This window comes from Sturnus vulgaris, chromosome 4, assembly GCF_052056855.1.
Source record: "Sturnus vulgaris isolate bStuVul1 chromosome 4, bStuVul1.hap1, whole genome shotgun sequence".
In the NCBI taxonomy this organism is placed as follows: Eukaryota; Metazoa; Chordata; class Aves; order Passeriformes; family Sturnidae; genus Sturnus; species Sturnus vulgaris.
Genome location: NC_142246.1, coordinates 624,801 through 647,650, shown reverse-complemented (window position 1 = coordinate 647,650; position 22,850 = coordinate 624,801). Strand labels below are relative to the sequence as shown.

General features: G+C 56.8%; 1 protein-coding gene across 3 annotated transcripts in view; it reads right to left on the bottom strand.

Annotated features, from left to right (window-relative positions):
• The window catches only part of RAB11FIP5 (RAB11 family interacting protein 5), a 35,116-nt gene extending 13,351 nt beyond the window's left edge, over window positions 1-21,765 (bottom strand). For 2 of the 3 annotated variants that reach the window (XM_088162875.1, XM_088162876.1), the window contains exons 1-3: window positions 21,263-21,764; window positions 9,146-9,579; window positions 6,916-7,597 (exon numbers count right to left, since the gene is read on the bottom strand). In XM_088162875.1, the coding sequence (XP_088019001.1) occupies window positions 6,916-7,597; window positions 9,146-9,579; window positions 21,263-21,645 (1,499 nt within the window). In that variant the 5' untranslated portion in view covers window positions 21,646-21,764. Of the gene's footprint in view, window positions 1-6,915; window positions 7,598-9,145; window positions 9,580-21,262 lie in introns of all 3 variants that reach the window. The other variant, XM_088162874.1, reaches the window with a different exon arrangement.
• Between the last annotated feature and the right edge of the window lie 1,085 nt (window positions 21,766-22,850).

Below are 22,850 nucleotides of genomic sequence, written 5' to 3'. Positions count from 1 at the left end.
GTGCCCCATGCCAGTGTGGGGACAGGGAACACCCCTGGAGAGCAGCTGAGCACAACCAGCTCTGCTCCAGCACCCATGGGACAGCACCCAGACACCACTGAAGGGACCTGGCAGCCCAGGGGACAAAGAAAAACCTCGACCTTAGCTCCTTTTGGGGCACACACAGCTCGTGGGTGCCCTCTCCTGCTGCCGTGGTGGCCGTGCCCAGCCTGGTCCCCACCTGCTCCGTGTGCTCCTGTGCTTGGCACAGCGAGGAACAGCCAGGAACTCACCCCAGAGCTGCACCCAGCCCCTCCCAGGGGCTCTGAGCTCTGGGTGAGCACTGCAAGTCTCCAGGAGTTTTGGGAGAAGCTGATGGACCCTGAGGCACAAAGCACTCCAGACTGGCAGCATGGAGGGAATTCTCTCCCCTGGTATTCCCAGCCTGGAGATCAGCAGAGAGTTGGGTTTTTTTCCCTAATTTTCCCTAATCCCCCTCAAATTTCAGCTCCCCACAAGAGGAGAAGAGCTGCTCACTGTGACCACTCAGCTGGATGAGTTCACAACACCCACAAACAGATTTTAACAGGGCAAACCATGGCAAAGGTTCCTGCCCAGCTGGAAAGGGAAGGGGACAAGGGAAGGGGACAAGGGAAGGGGACAAGGTCCAACCACCACAATCTCAGGGTGGCTGCAAGGGGCACAGGGCCCTGCCCCACCTCTGCCTGTCCTGCTGGCACTGCTCCCGTGCTTTGCTCCACACCAAGACCCATCCTGAGCATCCTTTGTGCTGAGTAAGAGCATCCAGGGCCTGACCCGGCTCTGCTGGGCTCTGGCTCTAAAAGGCTGCAGGGCATTAATGAGCTGCAGGCTCCTAATGAGCACTGGCTGCTAATGACCCTCCCACAAGCTGAGTGGGTGATGTTCACCCTCGGGGGTGGCTGGTGCCAGAGCAGCCCCTTGCCCAGGCACCTGGAATGGCACCAATCCCCACCTGCACAGGGGCAGGAGCAGCTTCAAGGCCTCCTCAACCCCCTGACATGATCCTGCCTTCATTCCCCAGGTCAACATGGAATGGTTTGGGTTGGGAGGGACCATAAAGATCATCCCAGCCACCCCTGCCATGGTGTGACACCTCCCACTGTGCCAGTGTCCAGCCTGGCCATCCACCCTGTGCCAGCCCTGCCCACCCTGCCAGGGAACAATTCCTGCCCAAAATCCCACCCAGCCCTGTCCTCTGGCACTGGGAGCCATTCCCTGTGTCCTGTCCCTCCATCCCTTCTAAAGTCCTGATGGGGCTCATGGGGTGCTGGACCCCATATACATATATACATAGATATATATATAAATATATATATATATATAAATATTTACAGGCAGAACTTGAATCCATCTTTGTTGGATTCTTGTTTCCTCCTTCCCTCAACTCCTCTGTGGAAATTTCCTTTCTGCTTCTCACCCCCATTCCTGCTGGGACCCACTGGGGTTTGTTCAGGGGCTCTTGGCTGCAAATTCCAGGCAGAGCAATCATGGAATGTTGAGGCTGGAAAAGCCCCCTGAGCCCATCGAGTCCAACCATCCCCAGCACTGTCAGTGCCACCACTGACCCATGTCCCCAAATGTCACATCCCCATGGCTTCTAAATCCCCCCAGGGATGGGAACTCCACCCCTGCCCTGGGCAGCTCAAGGGATGAAGAAATTTTCCCAATTTCCAACCTGACCTTCCCCTGGCACAAACTGAGGCTGTTTGAGAATCTGTGACTTTGCACTGAGATTTCAAATTGCAGCATCACAGTTCAAGGCCAGATGAACATCCCTGCTTTGGCACCAGCCTGGGGCTGGCAGCAGCTTTGCTCTGCCCCCCAAAAATGCCCCTTTTTCCCACCCTGCCTGAGGGAGGATGCTGGAAGTGCTGCAGATTCCTCTAGAGGGAAACCTACACTTGCAGCAGCTTGATGGGAGCAGCTCTTTGCAGCACTGAAACGCTGACTCACCCTCACCCTCACCCTCCTCCTCCTCCTCCTCCTCCTCCTCCTCCTCCTCCTCCTCCTCCTCCTTCCCCTCCCATTCCCAGCACACGGCTCCGCCAGCCAAAATAAATCTCGGGTACCTTCCTGCCCTCATTTATTTGTTTGGCAGCGCTTCACAGACGACTTTGAGTCTTTTTTTTTTTAAAAAAAAAAAAAAAAAAAAGAAATAAAATATTGCTGAGCAATCCCCTGATGGAAAAAGTCTTTTTCCCTACGGATCCCAACCTGGATTTCAGGGCAGAGCTCTGCAGTGCCAGCCTGGCTGCAGGAGGGTGGGGGGGGACTCTGCACCACCAGGAGAAAACAGCACAGGCACTGCAAAAGCAGGAGTTTGGCAAGGGCAGGGATGAAGCCAGCCCTGGTGTGCTGAGGGGAAGAGCTGTGCTGAAACTCAAGTGGAAAATCCCTCCCAGGAGGGCTGGATGCAGGGATGTGCCCAGTGCTGCCACTCCCAACCTGCTCCTGGCCACATTTTCCCACCGGCAGGGAAATGGGGGTGGAAAAGCAGCAGGATTGAGGTGCTGGAGCATCCTGCAGCAGCTTCAGACCTGGCAGGGATCAGGAATTTCATCCCAGTCACAGGAGCAGGGCTGGCACAGCAGGAATTGTGCAGGAAGGGGTTGGAACTGCAGCCAAAAATGGGAACGTTTTTGTACAGGGTGGGAGCAGCAGAGGGAATGTATTTTAAATAGGAATTCCAGAGGTGGAAGGACTGGATTTCTCAATAATAAATCACCTATAATAACCTATAAATTATCTAGGATAATTATCTGTGCAATAACCACTTTGCTCTTCCCTTGGGCCTCACCTGTCCATCACCCCCATTCAAACAGACAAATCTTCCTTTACAGACATTTGCCCTCAAAACCACGGGAATTTTTAAAAATAGGAGAAACCTGGGCAGTAGGAACCCAGGGAGATGCAAACTTCAATTCTCATTTTTAGGAGCAGGAGTGGGGCTGCCACAACATCCACGCTCCATCCCAGCTCTGCCAGCCTGGCCAAGGACTCTGCTCCAGCCATTCCAAACCTTCCTCCCCTCCCCAGAATTCAGCAAAGGCATTTTTGGGGAGCACACGAGGAACAGGGAGGAACTGAGTCAATATTTGGCCTCGGTGCTGGATCCGAGGCTGTGGAAGGGGTTTGAACCTGAACATGGAACTGATGCCCCTGTTTTTATAGGACAGAGCACAATTTCCTTTTTCTCCTGTTGCCAGGCCTGGGATGCAGCCCCATTTTATCATCAGGATTCTCCACAGGAAGCAGGAGCTGCAGAGCTCTGATAACATTGGAGGAAACCCTGGAAACATTTAAAGGATTGTTTTAGCCCCGGGCTTTGCCTCAAATAAACCTGCTGAGTTTCTTCCTTACATACAACCCTTCAGCACTGACCTTCAAAACAACAACCCCCAACCAGGCTTTTATTGAGCCTCCACAGAGCAAACACCACCTTCCTCCTGCTCCCATCCCCTCCAGAATCAAAGCCGGCAGCTCCCAGGGATTAGCAAAGCCAGGGATGATGAGCAGAGCCTTTGGGACCCGCTTCCCTGAGAAGAATCAGGGAAAACAGGGTGTAAATAAGGCAGAAATTCCCAGTTGTGTCCCCAGTGAGGTTTGCAGAGCCAGCTCCCACACCGAGGGCTCAGCAAAACCCACCCAGCACACAACAAAACCCTTTTCATCCAGCTCCAGTGAAACCCAGCCCAAAGGCAGCAGCTCCTCATTTTTGGCAGAGCAAGTGGGTGAAGATCAGCTGGGCCAGGCTGGGCTTTGCTGCAGGCAAACTCAAACCACCCTCCTAATTACAGACCTTGTCACTAATTACAGCTGAGGTTTCTGGGCTTGCAAAGTGACTGATTTTGATGCTTTCTCACCACGTTCAGCTCTGGGTTAAACTTGGTTTATCCAAGGTGGACAAACAGGTGAGAAGGTGCTGCTGGCAGGAGCCACAAAGCTGAATTTTCCAGAGCCAGGAGAGCAGGAGGGAAAAAAAAATCCTTTCTGCAAATAAGTCAAGATTTAAACTGCTCCATTCAGGGGCTGCTTCTCTCCAGAGCAAAGGTTAATCCAGGTCTAGAGGTGACAGAACAGCCACAGAGGGACATCAGAGAACCCCCAGAGATCAGAGAATCTGGAATGGGTTGGGTTGGAAGGGACCCTAAATCTCATCCAGTTCCATGTTCAGGGACACCTCAACTGTCCCAGGGGGATCCAACCTGGCCTTGGGCACTGCCAGGGATCCAGGGGCAGCCACAGCAAATCTGGGAATTGCAGCCCAGGCAGGAATTCCTTCCCAAGATCCCATCTGACTCTGCCCTCTGGCACTTTGAAGCTCTAAAATCTCTTCCACAGCTTTGACCTGAATCACCAGCTTGGTCCACGAGTTGTTCAGTGTGAGGAAGCAAAATAAAATCAGTTCTGTGTAATTAAAATGAATAATGAAGTCCTAATGAGTGGCCAGGAAAACCAAGGCAGAGCCAAACCCTGTCCCTGTGAGGATGGACAGGGCCTTTCTGCAGGAAATCACACTCAGACACCAAATGATTCCTGTCATGCCCCCCAAAGGTTCTCAGCTATCCCAGTGCCAAACCCTGGACACTGGGAGGGTGAAATCCCTTCCCAGCCAGGCAGCTCCAGCATTTCCCCACCCTGCAGGAGCCACTTTCTCCCTGCTCCTACTCTCAACCCACCCCTGCTGCACTTTAAGCTCATGATTTCCCATTCTCAGGTGCAAACTGCACTTAAATCCCACTGAGATGTTCCTAAACCCCCCCAAAAGAGGGGATTCTGTGAATTCCTTCCCTGCAGCTCGTGCTGCTTGCAACCCATTCCTGTTTTGGGAGAGAAAATCCCAGCCAGAGGAGCTGCAGCCACACAGCTCATCCAAGTCTCTCCTCACGAGGCACACAAAGCTCAGCTCTGCCTGAGCTTAAGATTAAACTGTGACCATTGAAGTGCATTTAAAAAAAACTCCTGGAGTGGAAACCCTCTGGGAAAGGAGCAATGCTGGGAATGAGTCCAGGAAAGCAGGGAGCTGTCAGAAGCCAGCAGTGTGGAGGGACACTCCTGGTGATTATCCACTGGTTGGATGGACAAGGAACTGAATTCCAGCAGGATCACACATCCCTGCCTCAAAATCAGCATCCATGAGGATGTGGGCAGGCATGGCCCTCCCTGCCTCCTTCCCAGGGCTGCCAAGAGGGGAAAACCTGCTGGTTTCTCCCCCATTTCCCAAAGAAAAGGGCCCAGAGAGAGATGCTGAGGGCAGCTCCATCCCATCCCATCCCATCCCATCCCATCCCATCCCATCCCATCCCATCCCATCCCATCCCATCCCATCCCATCCGTGCTTTCCTGGCTGCCTCAGGCACTCTTGGAGTCACTGCCTGAATACAGCAGGATTTTCAAGCCTTGATTTTTTATCCTAGGCCCTAATCAGCAGGTTTCTTCTCCCAAAATTAGAAAGAAAAATTAAAAGAACGATCTTGAGTGGGAATACTCTGTCCTTCCTCAAGGACAGGGTGCAGAGACCAGAATCCTTCAGGCTTATCCACAAATCCTGCCCTGGGAGGTGACACCAAAGCACTGCCAGGGGCTTGAGCGTGCTGGGAATCCTGGAATCACAGCATGGTTTGGGTGGGAAGGGACCTTCAAAGCCCATCTGCCATGGACAGGGACCTTCCAGCATCTCAGGCTGCTCCAAGCCCCATCCAGCCTGGCCTGGGACATCTCCAGGGACAGGGAATGCCAGAGCATCCACAGGGATTCACCTCTGCAGCCCCCAGTGTCTCCTGCTGCTGGAATGGGACAGAGCTCCCACATCCTGCCTGGTCCTTCCCAAGGATGGACTTTGTGGGACAGAGCTCTGGGCCTGTGGGATGGGATATTCCTGATATTCCTGATGTTCCTGATGTTCCTGACCCAGGGGAGCAGCTCCTGCCTGTCCCAGTGTCCCCAGCTCTGCCTGTGCAGCTTCAGGAGGAGCATGACACCTTCCTGAGGACAGGAGGAATTTTGGGGCTGGCTCTGAGGGTTGTGCTCATCCCTTTGCAGGTTTTAGCCATGTGGGAGCCAGGTTATGTGGAATAAACCAGGAGTGCCCTCATCGTTAAAGGAGGCTCAGACTGAACTCAAATCCTTCTGCTGAATAAATTAGAAAACCCCTCTAATAAACCAAACCTGCAGAGTGAAGCAGCTCTGAGTGCTGCTTGTTTGCTCTGGCTCATTTTAACCCCATTTCCTGCCTCTCACTCACAACAACCTCGACCTCTGCACTGCCAGCTCAGCTCCAGGAGTGATAAATTCCTCAAGGAACAGCACAAACACCACAAAACCCGAGGATTTGGAGGGATGAATCATCACACGAAGCAAGAACTGTTAGAGATTTGTAACTGGGAGAAGGGAAGGCTGGGATGGGATGGGAAGAGGAAAGAGCAGGGGTGGGATTGGTGATTTTGGGAATATTGGTGATATCTCATGTAACCAAAGTGCTGCACCCTGCCCAGACCCTGTAGGGGGGTGTGGGGCTCGTGACAACAATGTGACCACACATCCCAATATCCCACAGCCCAGCCTGACCGCCAGGGAGGCTTTTTCAGCTCATTAGAGGATAACCATCCTTCCTTTGGAGGCCACAGAACCACTCGGTGTGACCACAGTGAGCCTCACCTCTGCTGAGGGAATCCTCTGCATGGAGGGCATCCCTCCCTTCCCTGAGAGGAAAACACACCCCACATCCAGCAGAGGTGGAAACCAGGAGAGGATCCAGGAAATTCCTCCTCCCTTTGAGAGCAAAGAAGCATCGCCCCTGCTCTGACCTTGCCTGGGCACTCCCGGGAGCATCCAGGAATTGGGAATTTGGGGCAGGAATCACCAGCCTGGAGCTCCACAGCCCCTTGCACTGACCTGGGTTTCTGAGGGGACTCTTTGGGCTCCTTGGACCCAAACCAGCCGCTGCTCTTACTCCTGTCCTCCCCTGCGGCCGAGCTGTGGACGGGGGTCCCTCTGTCCCCCTGGCCTTTGCTCCCCACGTCGCTCCTGCTGCCCCCGTGGTGGAAGAAGCCTCCCTTGGCTTTCTTGTCCTCCTTCCTGCCGTCCTCAGCTGCTCTGTCCTTGGCCGGCTCCGTGGGGAAGCCCAGAGGAGCTGCGGCCTGGCTGGCTTTGCTCTCCTCCATCCTGGCCCTGCCCAGGTGGTTGCTGAGGGTCACGGCCTTGGTGGACACCTTGAGCTCTTCCTGCAGGGCCAGGCTGGGAGGGGATGGGATGAACCTGGGCTCATCCCTCTGCTGAGCCCTCTCCAGGCTGCCCAGCCCCCAGGGCACGTCCTGGGGCTCGGAGTGCAGGGGGGTGAAGCCCAAAGGCTCGTCCTGCCTGCGGGGCAGGGCCAGGGGGGCAGAGGCAGGGCCGCCCCTCGGGGCTGCATCCTCCCCGTACACGTGGCTGCCGTTGATGCACAGTGAGGAGCGGGACACGGGGTCCTGCTTGGCCCTGGGGCTCTGGGGGGCTCTGGGCTCCGGGCTCAGCTGGGACACGTCGTCACTGAAGGCTCTCTTGTGGCTCAGCTTCGGCGAGGCCAGCAGGTCTTTCACTGGGGAAAGCAAACACAGAACACGTGAGGCCGTGGGCACAGCATCCTTGTCTTCCACCTGTAAAATGTTCCAAGAGATCTGGGAAATCACCCCAGATCTCTCCTTCACAGCCTTCTCCCTGCCGGGCTTTGCAAATTCCTGGAAATGCAAAGCACGGCTCGAAGGAGACACAACATTGTCCCTGAGCACGGCAGGGGAGGACCCCAGAGGAGGCTCTGCAAGATGGCAAACCCATTGTCTGACAGGATCTGGGGTTGATAATAAATGCAAGGAACTCCCCAGAAGCTCCTTAAAGGGTTTTAAAGCTTCCATGTGACTCACGAGTTTGCACTGAGCAGGAGATGATGGGGCCATGAGCCCCAGGCACTGTTTCCAGTGCCTCCATCTCCCTGGATTTTGATCATCTCAAAAATCTTTTCCAACCTTAACAATCCCGTGATTCCACGACCTTGTTGTTACTGCCAATTTGGGGGGGGGTAAAACAGGAAAACAACTGGCACAGCTGCTCCCTGCTCCCAGCTGGGGATGCTGCTCCCTCCACAGAACCCTGGAATTGTTTGGGCTGAGAGTGACCTGAGAGATCACCCAGTTCCAACCCCCTGCTATGGGAAGGGAAGCTCGCAGTAGCTGCAAGGCTGATCCCAAGGCTGATGGAAGCAGCACAGGAATGTGACCCAGCAGAAGCCACACGGCCTCCCTGGGGACTACCACCCCACCTGGCAGTGTGCTGTCTGCAGCCAACTCAACCATTAAATCATAGATTTGTTTCCAAGGGAGAATTAATTCCCTACAAGGGCCTTTTTTGTTCGGAAATCACTGCCTTGGGTGTGCCAAGAGCTCAGATTGTTTTAATCTCTGCCTGTGAGCCGGAGGCTGCTCATTAGGGACAGCAGTGACCCAGGGCAGGGCCAGCAGCTGCTGAGCCCAGCCCAGCCCGGCCAGGCCCAGCCCAGCCAGGCCCTTCCTGGCAGGGACCGAGAAGGAGCAGCCCTGAAGATCCCTCAGGTCCTGGGAGTTCGTGCTGCAGGAATTTAAAGCAAAATGTGGGATGTTCCTGCCATTCTGGCAAACACCTCAGTGCCAGCACACAGGAGGTCTCGGGGGTTTGTGCAGGATGTCACCTCTTAGTGACATCCTGGAGAAAAGGAGGCTCAGGGGGGACCTTGTGGCTCTGCACAACTCCCTGACAGGAGGGGACAGCCGGGGGGATTTGGGGTCTGGGAACAGGGACAGGAGGAGGCTCAGGGTGGAAATTTGGGAATTTCTCCATGGAAAGGGGGGTCAGGGATTGGAATCGCCCAGGGAGGTTTGGAGTGCCCATCCCTGGGGGGATTTCAGAGCTCTGGGGATGTAACACTCAGTGGTGGCAGTGCTGGGGGATTCCATGACCCCGGAGGGCTTTTCCAACCTAACCAAACCCAAAACTCCCTGATGCTGTGCCTGGGTACACAATCAGTTAACAGAGCTGCAAGGAACTCTCAAGAATCCCTTGCAAAGAAAGCAAAGGGGGAAAACCAGGGAGGGGGGATTATCCCTGATCCTCTTACCAGAACGCTCAGTGGACAGACTGCCATGTCTGCTGGGGGATTTGGTGGCCTCAGGGGCTGCCAGGCTCAGGCTGGCAGAGGAGATGGTGCTGTCAGAGCCCAGCGAGGTGTTGGACTGGCTCAGGGATGATTTACGCAGTTTGCTCTTCAGGAAGAAACCCTTGACCTTGGACTTTTTGCCCCCGAGCTCGAAGTCATCCTCCACATCCAGGGCTCCCATGCTGCTGGGGATGATGGCAGAGGCTGACTCCAGCTCGTATTTCTTTTTGCCTGTCACTTTGTCCTTCAGTTTCCCAAAGGGTGAGCGTGGCTTGTCCTTCATGGACAGGTCGAACATGCTGGCAGTCAGGTTGTTCCGTGTGAACTGGATGCTCACCAGGATCTCACCACGCTCCTTCTCCTTCTTCCCAGCCTTGGAGTGCAGCTTGTGCCACCTGCAGCCAGAAGGGACAGAAAAACAAAGGGTCCTTCTGTCATCTCCAGGAGAAATTTGGAGGAGATGCTGGCGGCTGGGAGAAAGCAGCAGCATGAGTTTGTCCAGGGAAAGGGAAATGGAAAATGTTGGAAGTGCCCATCCCTGGAGAGGTCCAAGGAGTGACTGGAGGTGGCACTCAGTGCTGGGGACAAGGTGGGGATTGGCACAGGTTGGACTCAGGAGGGTTTTTCCAAGCTCAAGTGGTGCTGGGATTCTAACCCAAGTGTCCCAGGTATCACCTGAACCCCAAATTAGAGACACAAAAACCACACATGGATGTGACACTCGGTGCTCTGGGCTGAGGACAGGGTGGAGATTGGACACAGATCCCATGATCCAATGACTTTTCCAAGCTCAGTGGTGCTGGGATTCTAACCCAAATGCCCCAGGTATCACCTGAACCTCAAATCAGAGACACAAACACCACACAGGGAGATGGCACATGGGACCTGACCCCTCCCTGATGCACCTTCAGCTCCATCTCCAGCCCTGTCCTTCCCCCAAACCTTCCCTTCCACCAAATAACCTGGAAAACACCACTCAGGCCTGTCAGACAGCACTGGGATTTTCCAGGGGAAGCTGGGAGCTGTGTTTGGGAAGAGACAAAGCCACGGGTGTTTTGTGCTCGTGATTTAAATATCCCAGAGCTGGTGACTCAGGGATCCTTTCAGCACAGACTGACCCAGAATGGCAAAGGAGCTCAGCAGCATCCATTAAATCAACTTTCTGCCAGCCCTGCTGTGTCTCACTCCAATAAAGATGCTCAGGTTTTTTGGAAGTGTCCTTGGATCATCCTTTAAAGGATCCCAGGAGTTCTCTGGGGGGAGCAGCAGCTCCAGCTCCACCCAACACAAGCCCCCCCTTCCCAGTTATGATTTGGGGCCAATTCCCACATTCCCACAGCAGGTTCATGGTGACAGCTCCAGAAGGAGCTGCTGGGGAGCACAAAGCTCCCACTGCTTCCAGAGGATTACTGGGAATGCTTCCTGCTGTCCCACCCCACACAAAACCCATAACACAGACGTTGCCCCAAAGCTGTGCCCGTGGAAATGGAAAACATTGGAAAAGCCTCCAAAGCATTCAATGCACAAAGAAAAAACTCCCCCAACCTCCCTTTAGGTCCTGGTGTTTCCTCAGGGCATGGAGCAGCCTCTGGGATGGGGTGGGATGGGATAATGGGATAATGGGATAATGGGATGGGATGGGGGTGGGTGTGACCATGCTGGAATCACTAGGGTGAAGAAAGGACTGGAATTGTGTCCTTCAGGAGTTCCTGCATTTCTGCCAGGAAAGGTATCACAGGCTGGATGAAGGGAGAAGCTGGGAAGCCTGGGAATGCTGCCCCACACCCTGGAAGTGTCCCAGGCCAGGCTTTGGAGGAACTGGGACAGTGGGAGGTGTCCCTGCCCACGGGACTGGATGGGTTTGAAGGTCCCTTCCAACCCAAATCAGTCTGGGATCCTATGAAGGGGGCACGGAACCCCATCATTCCCTGATCAATATTCCAACATTCCAACATTCCAGCATTCCAATATTCCAATATTCCAGCATTCCAACATTCCAATATTCCAACATTCCAACATTCCAGCATTCCAACATTCCAGCATTCCAATATTCCAACATTCCAACATTCAACATTCCAACATTCCAGCATTCCAATATTCCAACATTCCAGCTGGAATCACCCAGGTCCTTCACCACACAAAGGGCACGAGGGGCAGCACCTGGGACTTTGCTGGGCACAGACACAGAATTAAATCCCAATAAATCCACTCCAATTCCCACCACTCCCTTATCCCATCCCATCCATTGCCCACTGCAAAGTTTTCAGTGCCCAGGCTGCAAGCTTGAAAATATCCAGCCACAAAAAAAAAAAAAAAAGAAAAAAAGAAAAAGGGGGAAAGGCAGCATTAACCCTTTAGAGCAAGTCACATCAACAAAAACAGCCCAGAAGAGGTGGCAGGGAGCAGGAGCAGGTGCATCAGGAGGACAATTCCCAAAGGATTGGAGGGGAAAAGGCTGCCTGGAACATCCCACAGTGCCTTGTTCACTCGAATGCAGGAGCTGGAAGCAGCTCAGGAGGGAAGGGCTGCAGCAGCCTGGCAGCTGCAGGGGCAAGGAGAGACTGACACTGGATCATTGCACAGGAAAAAGAAAGAAACTCTTGAAAGGAGTTTTTGCACCTTACATCATCCCATGGAAAAAAAAAAAACCAAAAAAACCCCAAAAACAACAGGGAGAAAGCAAGGCAGGAGGTGCCTGGAGGAATGGAACAGCCTGGACATGGCCCCAGCATCTCCCAGCCCATCACTGCCAACCCTGGGAGACCAAAGGGAATTTGGGTGCTGAGCCTGAGCTGCCCCAAAAAGCAGCAAAACCTCTGCTGTGCTGGGATTCAGGAGCTATTTTTGGTTCCCAAGACCTCATCAACACTCAGGGCTGCACCTCCAACAGGCAGCAGGGTTATTTTTAGGCTGAGCTCTGAGTTTATGGCACAGGATGAGGGTTTGGGAGGATTCAGCTGTTCCATGTCCTGTGCCTGGGATTTTTATGAATCAACCCCAGTGGAAACAGGAGCTGCAAACTCCTGGGATTGGGGAGGGATCAAATCCCAGACAGCAACACACAAACTCCCAGAGCAGCTTTTCACCAGGAACCCCATCCCACAGCCCTCAGCTTCCCCAAATTTCTCCCAGGAGCTGCCCTTGGGGGGATCCTGGGAGGGGGGTTCTGGATTGGGACCACCCAAGGTCACACCTTGGAGAAGGACAAGACATTTTTAATGGGAATAGACAACAAATCTGGAAAACAAACATAAAATCCCGTTTGCAGGTGTGAAGGAGCAGAACTGGGTGACATCAGTCAGACTCTGGATGATGCAGGGGATGGAGGGAGCTGTGCCAAGCACATCCAGCCCCAGGGATGCACATGGATTTGTTTCTGGGGTTGTTCTGGAGGCCACAGCTGGGATCCAGCTCCTGGACACCCAGGACAAGCCACTCACCTCCAGCCACCCACTCTGAGGGATCCTACCAAGGTCTGGAGGGGTCCCAGCCCCACACAGCCTGTGCTGGTTACAAAATTGGAATTAAAATTCAGTTAAACTCCATCCCAGAGCCAGAGCTGGTGGATCAGGACTGGGGTGTGGCCCAGCCTGTGCTCCTTGCCTGGCTCTCTGCAGCTGGAATGTTCTTCCAGAGGATGGGATCAGCACCCACGGGTCAGCACCCATGGGTCAGCACCCTCTGCTCCATGGGGAGCTGCTCCTCTGCCCCCTGCCCTGCCAGGTGACATCCTGAGAGCTTGGGGACACCTCTGGGGTGGCACATCCAGGGAATGGAGAGCCCAGGGACACCCCAGGGTGGTACATCCATAGGACACCTCCAGGGTGACACCTCCAGGGGATGCAGCTCCAGCCAGAGGCAAGGCACAAGCCACAGAAATTTGCTTTTGCAAACAACTGTGTAACATTTGTAATAGAGACAATACAAACAGAGAATACAAACAGAAAACACACATTTTGTAACAAATGTGCTCTCTGCCCTGTCACACCACAGACCCAGCCTTGCTGGGTGTGCATGCCCAGAGGGAGGGAGCCCAGGGTGTGTTATCCACGCACAGGGAAGGCTCTGGGGAGCAGCCTGGGGAGACAGAGGGGGAAGGAAGCAGTGCCTCAGCCCAGCTGGGCAGAGAGGAAACCTCAAAGTGAGAACTGCCCGGAAAGGAGAAGCTGCTGCAGGGCTGGGGAGGCTCCCGAGGGATGTGCAGGTCCCATTGCTGGGCTGGCACAGGGATTGGGATTGGGAGCAGCCACGGCTCCCCAGCCCCCAGTGTGGGGCTCACCTCAAAGAGAGCAGGAATTCTGAGCTTTCACAGCTCAGAGCAGTGCCAGACACAGACAGAGGCTCTTCCCAAAGTGCTCCAGCCTGGCACGTTCTGCTGATTCATCCCTGCAACAAGGACACGAGAGCCCCAAGCCTTAAATCAAGGCTCCCTTGGGCTGCCACAGTGACACAGCAGGGCAGGGCACGGAGAAGCCAAGGCAGGGAAAACAGAGGTCAGCTCCTCTTGGCACAGCCCCTCTGAGGGCCCAGCACTGGGACAATTCCCTGAGCCTGCAGCTGAGGCAGCTGGGCCAGGAGGAAGCTCACCTACCCAGCAGGGGAAGCACAGGGTGGAAAACAACCCAGCCCCGGGGAATTTTGTGCTTTTTAGTCTGGCTCTGTGTTCCTGCCCCAGCTTCCCCTGCCAGTGCCGTGCTGCTTTTGTGCAGTGCTGCTTTTCCAGTGTTGCTTTTGGATGGCTGATCCTGCCAGGTGATCCCTGCAAGCTGCTAAAAGCACAGATGGAAAATAAACACAGGATGGAGCAGCTGAGGTGGGAAGTTCATCTCTCCAAATGTTCTTCCGAGAAAAATGCTCATAAACAAAACTCCAAAAACCAACCCCCAGCTCCTTGCACAGCCCAGCCCTGCTCCTCTGCTGGGCTCCAGCTCTGCCAGGCCCAGCTCCAGAGGGGCTGACCCCAGCCACGCTGTGTGGGAGGGCAGGAATTCCTGGGCACTGGGACAACCAGGAGGAACCCAGGTGAGAAAATCCCAGCATGGACTGGCACTGGATGAGGGCTCATCCCAGCACTCCCAGTGAGAAAATCCCAGTATAGACTGGCACTGGCTGGAGGGTTAATCCCAGCACTCCCAGTGAGAAAATCCCAGTATAGACTGGCACTGGCTGGAAGGTTAATCCCAGTATGGATTGGCACTGCTGGAGGGTTAATCCCAGTATGGACTGGCACTGCTGGAGGGTTAATCCCAGTATAGACTGGCACTGCTGGAGGGTTAATCCCAGTATGGACTGGCACTGGCTCAGGGGCTCATCCCAGCACTCCCAGAGATGTTCTCAGCCCAGTGGGACCCAATGGCAGGAACAGCCTGAAAAGCTGGAAAATCCAGCCCTGCTCCTGCCCCAGCTGGTGCTGCCCCCCCAGGCTGTGCCCCAGCCAGGGAGCTGCTCCTCGAGGCTGGGCTGGGCCCAGAGCCACCCATTCCTGCTGCCAACGGGATACTGGGAGCACTGGGAATGGTGTGGGAATGGCACTGGGAGCACTGGGAATGGTGTGGGAATGGCACTGGGATGGTGCTTCATGGACAAGGCCCAGAGGCAAGCAGGGGGATGGGATACTGGGATGGGATACTGGGATGGGATACTGGGATGGGATACTGGGATGGGATACAGGATGGGATACTGGGATGGACAGTTTTTGGACCAGGATAGACCCCAGGAATGGAGAGGAGCTCTGAGCCACCAGCACGGTGCCACAGGCAGCAGCTTCATCTCAAACCACTGTGGGCTAAAAAAATCTGAGTCTTTTCTCCAGCACAAGATGGAAAGGTGGGAAGAGGGGAGGAGGGAGGATTTAAGGAGCTGTAAAACACCATAAAACATTTCCAGCAGGAGCCAGGACATGACCACCCCAGCTGGATTTATCCACTCACGCTCCACAGCACCCACACCTTGTGTCCTCCCAGCAGCCAATGAAGAACCCCAGTGCTGACCTGAGCTGCCCAGACACCACAAGACAGGGGACAAGGTCCCTGGGTGACACTGGCCAAAGTGACACCAACAGGAGCCCTGAGCTGACTCTGTGATTCTGCAGAGCAGCAGGAGCTGCTGCACAGGGGGCACAGGACAAACTCCAGTGGAGTTTGTGGAATCCAGTGGATTTTCCAGTGGAAATCGTTTCCACTTCCAGCTGGGACAAGCACCACGGTAGGGTTTGCACACAGAACCAGCACCCAGAGGCTTGGCAATGTTTGTTCCAAAAGGACACCAACCTCAGGGAAGGGACAAACCCCAAGAAAGGGACACCAGCCCCAGGAGAGGGACACCAGTGACACCCGCTCTGGGAACAGGTCACACATGGATTGTCATCCATCACATCAACCCCTGCTCATGAGTGAGACAAATTTGAAAAAAGGGAAAACATCCTGAGCCCAGCAGCAGGTCCCAGCACGGTGTCACCATGGATGTCATCCCACCCTGGTGTCACCAAGGATGCCACCCCAGTCCTGGTGTCACCACAGATGCCACCCCAGCCCTGGCTGCCCTCCGTGTGTCAGATCATCCTGACCCAGTTTTTGGCAGCTCCAGCCCCTCCTCCCCTGCAGCATTTCCACACCAGGGCGTTTCCTGCCTCACACACAACGACACCTCCGAGCTCCATTTTCATTCCCAGCCCATCCCAGTCAGGGCATCCAAGGATCTCCCTGGTACTCCTGGCACCTCCCAGACCCTCACCAGCCTTGCTGGGCACCCTGAGCACAGGGAAAAGGGCTCTTTGTCCTCGGATCCAAACCTCCCATCCCAAATCTAGCCCAGAGCAGAAACTTCCTCCCCAGCCCACTGCAAGGTCTGTCCCTCTCCCCGGCCTGAGGACAGACCTGCCAAGGACAGAGCTGCAGGGATTTGGGCTCGGGCTCCAGAGGGAGCAGAGTGAGCTCCAAGCCTGGGTGTGACAATGTCCCCTGGGAGAGGCACAGGGAGCCAAGGCCACGCTGGGAATGGAAACGAGCACCGGGTCCCAGGGAGCTGCCACAGCCTCATTCCTCTGCTAATGATCTCCTGATCTTAATTAAATGAGGGAGGGAGATACCACAAGCACAGCGTGTCCAGAGGGGCTGGAGGAGGAGATGAGAGTGGGTCCATTCCAGGGGGAACACGAGCACAGTGCCAGGGAAGGCATTTGTCACAGCAAGGAGGGGACAGGATGGGTCCCACCACTGAGGGGAAGGGACAAGTGCCAGGTGAGATTTGGGACCATCCTTGGCTCTGAGGGAGCCCTGCAAGTCCCAACACACCGAGCAGAGGGGCAGCACCCATCACTGGGCACGATGGGTCCCTTTGGAGAGCCTCTGGATCAGCCCTTTGCTTGTCCCAGCCTCCCTGCCCATGCCAGGGCTGGGGCTCACAACCTCCTCCTCCTCCTCTTCCTCTCTCTGGCTCCATGAATTCTCCTCCCAAACCCAAGGAATTCCCTGTCCCTTTTCAGGAGCCTGGTCCCAGAGGAGCTCCATCACCACAGGGAAGCCCTGGTGGCCTCAAGGACTTTGGCAGCCAAAAGAAAAGTCCTTTGCTGATGGAGAGGGAGGAGAGTCCCACCCTGTGCCAGGCTGGGGATGCTGCAGCCCCACTGAAGCCCAGGGAGCAGCAGGTGCCCCCACAGCTGGGCAGGAACAGGAACAAGAAGAGGGAAGTGCAGCACGGAAGGGCTTTGGGGAAGTCAGAGCTGAGCTAATTCTGCAGAGGGAACAACTCCCCCAGACGAGTTCCCTGTCACTGCCAGCCCAGGCAGCAACTGCAAGTCACTGCAGGAAAAGCAAAGCCAGGAATTCTGATTCCTGCTGCATTCCTTGTCCCTCAAACCCAGATCCCTGTGCTGCAAAGCCCTGGGGTTTGAGCCCTGGCAGGTCAGTGTTTGCCTCTCCCATGTCCGAGGGGCTGGGAGATCTGTGGGACACAAGGCAAATAATGGAACTTCAGAGAGAGAGAGAAATCAGGGAATGGCAACTAAGGCCTTGCTTTAGCCAGCCCAGGAAATCTTGGATTTTTGCTGCTTCCTCCCACCGTCAGCCTCACATCCACACAGCAAAATCAAAGATATTTTGGGTTCCCAGGCACCTCCTGTCCCCACTCAGTGTCCCCTCCCATGCTGCTCACCCAAGGGATGTGACACCTTGGCCAAGGGAAAGGTCCCCAAATCCACTGGAGAGAGACTGGGGACAAGGGATGGAGGGACAGGACACAGGGAATGGCTTTTCCAGAACTGGATTTTGGGCAGGAATTGTTCCCTGGCAGAGTGGGCAGGGCTGGCACAGGGTGCCCAGAACAGCTGTGGCTGCCCCTGGATCCCTGGCAGTGCCCAAGGCCAGGTTGGACACTGGGGACAGTGGAAGTGTCCCTGCCATGGCAGGGGTGGCCCTGGATGATTTTTACAGTCCCTTCCAACCCAAACCACTCCGGGATTCTCTGATTCCATGCAAACCCAGCCTGATGTCAGCTGGAGAATCCCAGCTCTGCCAGGTGCCTGCAGATGTTCTGGGTGTGGAGGGGACAGTCCCTGGACGAGCCCCCAGGGGGACTCCAAGGGCATTTCCTCGATGTTGGGAAGCAGAAGCAACAGCTGAATTGTGAGTTCCCCAAAATCCTCTTTTCCTGAGCTGGCTCCTGATTTTGCAGGGACTGAGCACAGGACAGGGAACTGCAGGATCAGGTCAGGGAGGGAGGTGAGGACCAGGAGATCCTGCCCAGGGTTCTTTGGACACACAAAAGCCCAAGTGCAGAGGGGGAAATGATGCTCAGAGCTTGCTTTGCTCCCAAGCCCAATCCCTGGAGCTGCCTGAGTGTGGGACAAACCCTGGGATGCCCAAAAAGGCCATGAGAGCTCTCGGGCTGTTCTTGTGCAACTCCAGGAGTTGATTTTCTCCTGGCAAAGCACCGAAATGACCCAGACTAAACTGCACGAGGCAGCTCATAAACACCCCCGGCCTCCCCAGCAGCTCCTGCCCGGAGAAGAGGCCAAGTTTGACGGAACATTTTCCACCAAGCTGAAAACAAGGATCATAATTATCACCGGTGAAGTTTCTGTGCAATAAAAAAAAAAAAAAAAAAAAAAAAAAAAAATCAGCAGGGAAATGAGAGCAAGGTCAGCACACTGACAATGGATCCTTTGCTGGAGCAGCTGGCAGCAGGGTGAGGATGGGAGCCCAGCACCCAGCCAGGGACAGAGGCTCAGCCCCGTTATCTCCCCAGCACAGACCTGGGTGGGCTCAGCAGGGCCAGCCCCGAGGGTGGGAGCCTCGGTTTTGTTTGTTTTGCTCTTTTTAATCTGGGAATGGAAGTTTCCTCCTGTACAAAGTTGTTTCCAGCAGGGCTGGAGCAGATGCTGGAGCTTGGTTGGAAGCTCCCAAAGAGCCAGAACTCCTTGAGCTCCCCATGATCCTTCTCCCACCTGGCTGGACAAGCTCCAGCCCCTGGAATTCTCCTCCAAAATAAACAGTGTGGCCTGTCCAGGCTGCAGAGCTGCCAGCCACCCTCGGGACACAGGGGGAGAGCTTCCATCGTGTTTTCTGTGCTCACTTCCATCCTCGGGGGCCACGGGTGAAAATAAAGAGTTTTAAAACTCTTTTTGATCCTGAATGCCACAAGGGGAAGTGAATTTTCCTTATGCAAGCAAAGCCACAGGAAGGGAGGGAGACAGACAGCAAATGAGAGAATCATGGGATGGGGTGAGCTGGAAGGGACCTTAAATCCCATCCAGAGCCACCCCATCCATGGCAGGGACACCTCAACTGTCCCAGGGGGATCCAACCTGGCCTTGGGCACTGCCAGGGATCCAGGGGCAGCCCCAGCAAATCTGGGAATTGCAGCCCAGGCAGGAATTCCTTCCCAAGATCCCAGCCCAATCTCCCCTTTCCCAGTGGGAGCCATTCCCTGGGTCCTGTCCCTCCAGGCCTTGTCCCCAATTCCAGCTCTCCTGGAGCCCCTGCAGGCTCTGGAAGGTTCTGGAAAGTCTCCCTGGAGCCTTCCCCACCCCCCTGGGGATGTCCAACCTCACAGCCTGGATTCCCCCTGGCTGCAGGAGCCGTGACACGGGGTCAGGCCAGGCTGGACATTGCTCCCCTGGGATTAACAGCCCCTGACCAGACCTTTGAGATGCCCAGAGCAAGGACTGAGCCCTGGTGGGGCCTCACGGGGCTCCTGCTCTGCACAGCTCCCCCAAAACAGGGGCAGGGCTGTCCCCAAGCCCCTGCCCCAGCTCATCCCCCAAACCATGGAGTTGTTCCACATCCCCCCGTCTCTCTCCCAAGCTTTGCTGGTTTCAATTAGGCCCCAAAAATCCCGACCCAGCTCCTGTGACACCGCCCAGCCTGCCAGCATTTAGCTAAGAAAAGCAAAATAAACCCTGGGGGGGAACTCCCAGCCAGGATCTCCGGGGTTACTCATTTCTGCTCCCTGCCCACGCTCCCATTTTAAGGCAGCCGGGAGCCTCCAGGGCTGTGGGAGCCGCGTTTCTCCACGGGAAGAAAAGTTTTTCCAACCCCTTTTCCTGCTAATCCCTGCGCTGCCCTGGGTAGGAGGGCGAGGGAGGCTCCTCTCCAAGCCCGCAGCTTCGGGCAGCAAGCCAAGCAGAATTCCCGGGATTCGGGGGGCCAGGGAGCAGGGGGGGGCTGCTCCCTGGAACAAAGCCCCCAAAACTCCTTCCCTGCAGGATTTCCAGCCACATTCCTGCATTTTTGTGCTTGGCAAAGGCTCGAAAACATTCTGATTGTTTGAAACCCTTCTGGAGAAGGAGGAGGATCAGCAATTCCCCCCATTCACAGGGATTTGTGCTGGAGGCAGCACGGGGTTGGGGGTCTGCACCCCCAAACTGGGGACCCTCTGTCACAAAGCAGGTGACAACGGGGAGGCTGCAAAGGCCATCAGGGGACAAACCACGAGGTGCAGCTGTGCCATGGTTCCCAGGAGAGAAGCAGGGACAGCCTGCTGGGATGCAGAGGGACCTGGGGCCATCCTGTCCCGGGGGGATGGATGGATGGATGGATGGATGGATGGATGGATGGATGGATGGATGGATGGAGGGATGGAAGGATGGAGGGAGGGAGGGAGGGATGGATGGATGATGGATGGATGGATGGATGGATGGATGGATGGAGGGATGGATGGATGGAGGGATGGATGATGGATGGATGGATGGATGGATGGATGGATGATGGATGATGGATGATGGATGATGGATGGATAAATGGAGGGATGGATGGATGGATGGATGATGGATGATGGATGGATGATGGATGGATGGATGTTCTGGTGCCTTGTCCAGCACGATTCCCTTCCAGCCCTTGTTCCACAACACCTTCCTGGCCATATCCCACCCCCTCCCAATATGTCCTTCCTGGAGCATCCCCGAGTCCTGCGGTGTCCTTCGGGGGTCACACATGCCAGCCCAGCCTCGGGACATGTTCCCAGGGCACCAGGGAACCCGTGCCACCCTTCCTGCTGCGGGCACAGCCCAGGGATGGGGGATAAACCCTTCCCAGGACATGCCACACCCTAATCCCTGTGGCACGTCCCCAGGGTGTCCATGGAACTCGTGATGTCCCTGCTCCTCCAGCACCCAGCCTGGGTACACAGTGACCCCGCAGTGACACACAGTGACCCAGTGACAGCCATGCCAGGGCACTGGGGGATCCCCTGTGCCCACCCTGGCGCACACAGTGACTCCTCTGCCCCTCCAGGGGTACCCAGGGATGCCGTGACAGCACACTGGCACACACGAGGATCCCAGGACACCAATCCCAGGGCACTGGGGGGTTCCATGTGCCCACCCTGGGTACCCAGTGGCCATCCTGAGCCGCACAGTGACCCAGTGACAGCCGTGCCAGGGCACTGGGGGGTTCCATGTGCCCACCCTGGCACACACAGTGACCCCACTGCCCGTCCAGGGATGCCGTGACCACACCCTGGGGCACACGAGGATGCCAGGACACCACTCCCAGGGCACACACGGGGGGTCCATGTGCCCACCCTGGCTCCCCATTTCGCCCACCCCGCTGCCCCGCAGCCCCGGCCGTGCCCCGCACTCACCGCTCGTCGGGCTCGCGGCCGCGCTGCCGGCCGGGCTCCAGCGGCACCAGGGCCTGGCCCAGGAACCGGTCCATGCCCACGAGCGCCCGGTGCATCACGGTGAGCACCAGCCCGGCGCAGGCCCCGGGCTCGGGGGGCAGCTCGAAGGCACATTCCTCCCTCCACTCGGGGCTGCCGCCGCTCTTCTCGGCCACCGACGTGCTGTACTTCTCGCGGCCCAGCTGGATCACGGTGTACGCGTCGCTGCCGCCCGCTTTGCCTTTGCCGCCGCCGCCGCCCTTGCAGCGCAGCCCGCGGGCCCGCACCACCGTCACCTGGACGTGCGTGGGCAGCCAGGCCGGGCAGCCCTCGGTGGGCAGCGCGGCTGCCCGGAGCAGCGCCATGGCCGGGCCGGGCGGGGCAGGGCAGGGCCGGGAGAAGCGGCCGGGCCGGGCCGGGCCCCGCTCCGGAGCCGCCGCTGCCGCAGCGCGAGCGACACCGGCCGGGCCGGCCCCGCCCACAACGGCGCAGGACCCGCCCACAACGGCGCAGGACACGCCCACAACGCGCTCTGGCACCGGCCCCGGCCGCGAGATAGCCCCGCCCCTACGTCTTAGCCCCGCCCCCAGAGCTGCTCTAGCCCCGCCCACCCCGCCTTGACTCCGCCCCCTGGCCCGGCCCAGGCCACGCCCCGGCTGGCAGGGGAGGGGGCGGGGCTCGGGATGTGCAGGGGCGGGGCCGGGGGCGGGGCCGGGGGGACGCGCAGCCCCCGTGTGGTCACACCCAGTACGGTCACACCCCTGTGGTCACCCCCAGTATGGTCACACCCATCATGGTCACACCCCTGTGGTCACACCCCTGTGGTCACTCCCGGTGTGGTCACCCCCGTGTGGTCACTCCCGGTGCGGTCACTCCCCTGTGGTCACTCCCGGTGCGGTCACTCCCGTTCGGTCACACCCGTGACACGCACATCCCCACGGCCCGGGGCAGCCCCGGCCCCGCATCCCCGGCGTGACTCCGCCCGTCTGTGCCCCAGACCCGCCACGGGCGCGGTGTGCCCGCGAGTGTGAGCACAGGTGTGTCCCTGCACAGGTGTGTCCCCGCACAGGTGTGTCTATACCCAGGAATGTCCATACCCAGATGTATCCATGCCCAGGTGTGTCCATACCCAGCTGTGTCTTTGCCCAGGTGTGCCCATGCTCAGGTGTGTCCATACCCAGGTGTGTCCATTCCCAGGATCGTCCATACCCAGGTGTGCCCATTCCCAGCTGTGTCCATTCCCAGGTTTTCCATGCCCAGCTGTGCCCATTCCCAGCTGTGCCCTTGCCCACCCCCCTCACCTGCACACCCCACACCTGTGTGTCCCCCAGGGCGGTTCTCCCGTGACCACGCGCACACGGGAGCAGATTCCCGCTGTCCCCACGGATCACCCCCGGTGTCCCCGAGCCATCCCCGCCTCCCCTCCCACCTGCGGATCTTTCCAGGTGAGGCACGGGGGCCCCAGCGCTGATTAACCCCATTAACCCCGCGCTGCTCCGTGCCCGTTCCGTGCCCGGGGCGAGGTCACGGCGCGGTTCCCGTGCCCGATCCCGTCGCGATAAGGGGCGGC